General features: G+C 44.4%; 1 protein-coding gene across 2 annotated transcripts; it reads right to left on the bottom strand.

Moving 5' to 3' along the window:
• Positions 1 to 442: 442 nt before the first annotated feature.
• On the bottom strand, positions 443 to 3,431 carry LOC125515218 (bifunctional nuclease). Of its 2 annotated transcripts, none has more exons than XM_048680656.2 (11): positions 3,269 to 3,431; positions 2,839 to 3,175; positions 2,560 to 2,730; positions 2,404 to 2,453; positions 2,228 to 2,284; positions 1,853 to 1,918; positions 1,701 to 1,775; positions 1,074 to 1,189; positions 873 to 964; positions 666 to 724; positions 443 to 567 (listed from the first exon to the last, which is right to left on the bottom strand). In XM_048680656.2, exons 2-10 carry the CDS (start codon positions 3,149 to 3,151, stop codon positions 669 to 671), a joined length of 996 nt encoding a protein of 331 aa, XP_048536613.2. In that variant the 5' UTR covers positions 3,152 to 3,175; positions 3,269 to 3,431; the 3' UTR covers positions 443 to 567; positions 666 to 668. The 2 variants fall into 2 exon arrangements, with proteins under 2 accessions (XP_048536613.2, XP_048536614.2); XM_048680657.2 differs by having other exon boundaries at positions 2,839 to 3,154; positions 3,269 to 3,430.
• Between the last annotated feature and the right edge of the window lie 2,260 nt (positions 3,432 to 5,691).

The raw sequence follows: 5,691 nt of genomic DNA, 5'->3' as shown, positions 1-5,691 counted from the left end.
CCGTTGGTGTGCAATATCAAATTATTTCTCTTCTGTGCGTTCGGGTTACTTTACTTATGCTCAGACTAGATCACCACATATCTTATATCCCTCAAAACACATTGTTGTTGATTCACCGTGAGTTTGAGGGGCTTTCCGCATATTGTAGCACACCTATATGTGTATACATACTGGACTATGGTCACCTGAAAATACAAGTTGCATATTTCCTAGGAGTAGCGGATCTAGTGCAGTTTTTCTTCTTCTTTTTTGATAAGGACGTAAATGCTACTCTTTCCATCCCATAATATTATAGGACGGAGGGAGTAGCCTCTATTGATATCTCTACACCGGAACTAAGGGAGTTCGTCTGACCCCCTCGCTCCCCCCCCCCCGACCCAAAAAAATGTAAGTAATTCGATCGATGTTTGACTATATTTTGCAGCTTTCTGTACAACCCGTCTTCAAAAAAGGAAAATATTAAAAGTTACAGTCATTAGCTATGTACATATTCACATCGTACTTCTTTATGTTTGCTAGAGCTTCTATTTCCTTGGCAAAGGTCACTATGTACACCCCCATCAGGCTCTGAATATGACAAATGAAAATTGTAGTTAGTAGTGAGTGATTTGGCAGAGCACCTCCCCTTGCTTCAGGAAAAAAGCAGAGGACTTCTCAGTTCTAACCTGTTATATTGTGTTCTTTTTGTTTGCCCGGAACATGAGAAGGCGATCTCTGTATTGAGCTGAAATTGTAACATGAGAAAGGATATTATCCATTATTACAAGGATTACACAAAAGATAACTGTTAATCTTTGTTGGTCAAGCCTGAAAAAAAAATTGCAACATAGGGAATGCGTGAATTTTATTTGTACAAGACATCAGTAACTTACCAGCATCTTTATAGCGCTCCTCGACAGCAGCAATAAGCATGCCGCGGACCAAATCGAATTCCTGGGCTTCAAAGCAAGGCTGGTCACCAGGCCTACAAAATGATAATGATGTGTATGTGTACTGGATTTGGTCAGAGTTCACATAACCTATGAAACACTTATTCTGACAGGAACCTATGAAAGTTATTTTTGCCATCTTACTTGTCCAGTCTTGTGTACTGGATTTGGTCAGAGTTCACGTAACTCCCAGTTGGCTTTGGTTGTATAACTTTCAGACCGTTGTTGTATGCAATGCGCTTATTGACTTGTATAGGAACCTGAGGGCAAAGATAGAGGAACTTGAATTAATAAGTATAATAAGGTTCCATGAAGAAACAGAGCACCAATTTCGTACTTCAGGAATTTCTTTTCTTTCAACAAAGGGTAATTTATTAATATCAAAATGATATCAGTTACGCCCACAATATCAAGACATAGTCAGAGACTTTGAGGATGCACACAGCCAAAAAATATAACAACATGGAGGAGAAAATAAGCTTGCATGAACAACAGCACGCAGCAAGTAAACTGGCAGCAACACCATTTACCGCCCTTGACTTACACGACTGGCGAATGGCTTTCTCTACTCACAAATCATACTATTCAGATCATCTGTGGTGCACAACCGGCAAGGTTGCAAAACGAGATCACCAAAAATACAAAATAGATAGCATAACAAATCCCACCAGGCCAAAGAGGTTAAGACAACACCTTCAGATGCAAGCAATACCTATAGGTGAAAACCAAAATATTATCAGCAGTTACTCAGTAACATAGATAAATGCATACCTTGCACCGGAAAGCAATGTTGATGGCATCTGATGGCTTGAGATCAAAACTAATAGTCTCTTCTTCATTTCCAATCTGGATACCATGATGTTGTACTTGAGAGATAATCATAATTCTTATTAAAATGACAGTGTATTTTCAAGTGGTGTTACCTTTGCAAGATACAATCTAGAATAGTAAGCATCATGCACCATTTCTGTAATCCGCACCAAACGTACCTGGAACACAAGTATTATATAATCAAAGTGATAGATGGAAGTAGATATTATTATTATCAAACGAATACATATATACCAGAAAATATGCAATTTCTCAATAGGTTATTATTTAGACAAATAGGTGCATGTTATTCATTGTATGATTACCAGATCAGGCATCCATTCCCCCACAATAAAAAAGATCATGCACCCTTTAATGTAATTACACAACAGCATCAGTGCACATCAATAAAGTACAAAGATACTTGGTGCAATGCAGTCAAAGATAAGTTTGGAAAGGTAGTTCCGACTATTTCGTATTAAACTCACCGTATATCCCATCATTTCGGTCATCTCCTTTACCACATTATAAATTGTTGGCCTTGGCTAGAAAGTCCCCGCAATGCAACGCAGTTCAAAAACAGGAAAAAAAGGCCGGTTAGAACTGTAAATATGTGGGTGCTAATTAGTATCTGGAGAATATTTTAGCTAAACCAAACCCTTACAATTCGAATGTTCCGAAGGGCGGCCAGCAGCATAATACTTGGTGTCTCCACTGGAAGATTAGTGTGGGCACATATCAGTAATACTAACTGCGCATTCAGAAAAGCATCTGTAGAATTGCAAAATGTGTCCAGGCAAGGCAAGAACAGGGTACATACTGACAATAATGGGGAGCAGAAGATCGCTTCCATCTTCCATCTTGAGCACGATAGCATGGTGAGGCGTAGAATCGCGCAGTCTTAGCACGCGGGGATTATTCTGGACACATCTAAGGTTTCTTCCGTCGCGCATTCTTATCACAAAACCATCTGACACGCATCTGAGCTCAACTGTGAAAACAGATGCAAGCAATCACTGAATCCGCCGAAGAAGCGAACTAGCCAGAAGCCAAATTACTCAGATAGTTAATCATCGTTGTAATAGCACAAGCAACCTACCAGCCTCCATGACGCTGGAGTCGACGAACTCCTCGCCGCTGGCGTCGAAATTCGCCGGCGGGGCGCCGTCCCCGTCAGATGACGAGCCGTAGCTGCAGCGAATAGGCCAGGCGCTTGTGCTGTGCATGTGCTGCTGGGTCGGGGCACCGAAGAACCTGCGCGACACGCCGTCGTAGCCGTCACCTGGCGAGACACCACCGCAAGCCCTCCTCCGCATGCGCACGCGCCTCAGCAGCTGGCCGCCGATCCGAGAGCCGGAGGTGAGAGCAGGCGCAGCGCAGCGCGGCAGAATCGGCCCGCGGATGACCTCCATCCCCTTGGATTTTCAAGAGTGACGCTGAAACAACGTTAGGATTCACCACCGAGATCAGAATATCCGATCACCGCGAAATGATGAACGGAAGAAGAGGGGTCGATCAGCGGAGCTTACCGGCGCTAGCTGCCGGATGGAGAATGGATGGGGTGATCCGCGCCGAAGAAATGGTGATCTTTTTTGGCGGATTTGCTGGGAGAACCGGCTCGAATTTTTTCAGCCAGTTGTTAGTGAGATCCTTATCGCTAAGCCTAAGCTCTCCGGTTTTATGGCCGAGAAGCGGTTGGATGCCGTCGCCGTGAAGTTGACACTATCGCCCGTATGACCTGTTCGTCAGATATTTTTTTTTTGACTGAAAGGGACTTTCCCCCGTCCCATTTTATTGAAAACCGAGGCAGGCAAATCCTCAGAACAGCCTGGGCATTCGGGTTTTTGGGATTTTTTCGTTTCGGTTAATTCGGTCTATGGGTCGGGTTTACAAAAATGAGAACCGAATATGCCTTTGCCTAGATAGATGACAGAAGCTATATAGACTGAAAAAATCATTCAGTTCTTTCGGGTACCCGAAAAAAGTGACCGTCTGCGAAGGCAGGCAGCGACTCCGTGCCAGCGATGTGGCGGAAGACGATAGCCAAGATAGGGGGTGAGGGGATGAGAGGCGGGCAACACCGCGCGCACGCATTGTGGCAGCAGGCCAAAGATGCGGCCGCGCGGGTCATGGGTAGGCGACAGCTGACCAGGAATGCTTGAGCGGAGCGGGGCCATGAGAGCATCTCTAGCAGACCCCGTATATTGCTGACCCGCAAAACTCGTTTACTGTTCGCGGAAAAACGGTTTTGCGGGCCGGTGCAATTCAGTTCCGTTATGCAGGGTCTGCTCGGCCGTCGCTCGCGTCGGCCCGCAAATCAGATGCGGTTTGAGCTGAATTTGACACATTCGCACATATTCAGAAAAATATCAATACCACAATACAACAATCATTCACATTAAAAATAATTATTCAAATCACCGAAGCAAACTAAATAATTCAATATAAAACTTGTCCCGAATACAAATCACACATGAATTAAATGAAAATAAATAGAACAATGAATTTTGTTACTGCCCAGCCCTTTGTCAATGGTACTTAATGAGATCCTCCTGAAATTGAAAATGGGTGTTTGCATTTTCAATATCTTTGTAGGTCTGAAGAAAAGCTCTAATGTGGTTAGGGTCTCTAACTGGTTTGACACGGCTACCTACATTGTCGTAGAATAACTCCAAGTTCATGCCTCTCTCATCTTCAAGAATCATATTGTGAAGAATAACACAACATGTCATGATATTTTTCATGGTCCGCTTGTCCCAAAAATGAGCAGGACCACAAACAATGGCAAACCTAGATTGCAAAACCCCGAATGCTCTTTCAATATCTTTTCGGGCCGCCTCTCGCACCCTTGCAAATTCACATTGTTTCCTAGTTGTGGGTTCCTTGATGCTCTCGACAAATGTGCACCAAGGAGGGTATATACCATCTGCAAGATAGTATCTCTTTGAGTATTCATGCCCATTGATAGTGTAGTTGCAAGAAGGAGCATCACCATTAGCAAGCCTAGCAAACAAATGAGACCGTTGCAACACATTGATATCATTGAGAGTACCCGGCATACCAAAAAAGCAATGCCAAATCCATAAATCCTCGGATGCTACGGCCTCTAGTATAATTGTTGCATCATGAGACTTGCCACAATACATTCCCTGCCATGCCTTCGGGCAATTTTCCAAGTCCAATGCATACAGTCAATGCTACCTAGCATGCCAGGCCAACCTCTTGTCTTATTAGATGCCATCAATTTTTTTTGTCTTCTTCGTTGGGTCCCGAAGATATTCAGGACCAAAGATACGGATGATCACTTTGGCAAACCTACGCACTGACTCAATTGTGGTATCTTCACCAATGCGAAGGTACTCATCGCCATAGTCAGCCGGAATGTCGTATGCAATTACACGCATAGCTGCTGAGTTTTTTTTATATGCACTAAATCCCTTCAAGCCTGCGACATTTCTTCTTTGAGTAAAAATTCCGACAATTGGCCTCGCAAGTTTGAACAATTTTCACAAAAAGAGATCGGCGCATTCGGTACCTTCTCCGGAAGAGGTGTGGTGGATAAGTTGGATTCTTTGCAAAATAGTCTTGCATCAACATCTCGTTCCCGAGATGGCGATTCCGAGAAATGCAAAGACGGCCGACGATTGATCCTCGCCGCCTCTTTCGGTTCTCATCTTCGTGCTCCTTCACGGAAAGGGCCATCACCAACATGTGTTGGCAATAGTTGACAAGTAGCGTCTCAACATCCGAGTCGTCTGAACCAGACGAATCGTGGAGCAAAATCTTCTCGCCCGGGCTCAATTCCATCTAAATTCACAAAAACGCACGCTGCGTTAAACCAACTGTGCATACCGCTCGGCACAAGCACAAGTAAAAACTCTCCGGGGGCTCGGGGGTGGTGGCTCCCCCGCGGCTCGGGGGCGGTCGATCCCGAGCGGTGATGGCGACTAGG

The sequence above is a fragment of the Triticum urartu genome, chromosome 6A (genome assembly GCF_056163025.1).
Source record: "Triticum urartu cultivar PI428250 chromosome 6A, HENAU_Tu73, whole genome shotgun sequence".
Lineage (NCBI taxonomy): Eukaryota > Viridiplantae > Streptophyta > Magnoliopsida > Poales > Poaceae > Triticum > Triticum urartu.
Note: the sequence above shows the minus strand (reverse complement) of the source record. Positions and strands in the feature narration are given on the sequence as shown.

Excerpts from the sequence above, each read along its gene's own strand:
- LOC125515218 (XM_048680656.2), bottom strand. The coding sequence starts at position 3,151 with ATGGAGGTCATCCGCGGGCCGATTCTGCCGCGCTGCGCTGCGCCTGCT. Across the intron at positions 2,285-2,403 it reads CCCTTCGGAACATTCGAATT|CCAAGGCCAACAATTTATAA; the intron begins GTAAGGGTTTGG and ends GGGACTTTCTAG. Across the intron at positions 1,190-1,700 it reads ACATTGCTTTCCGGTGCAAG|GTTCCTATACAAGTCAATAA; the intron begins GTATGCATTTAT and ends CTTTGCCCTCAG.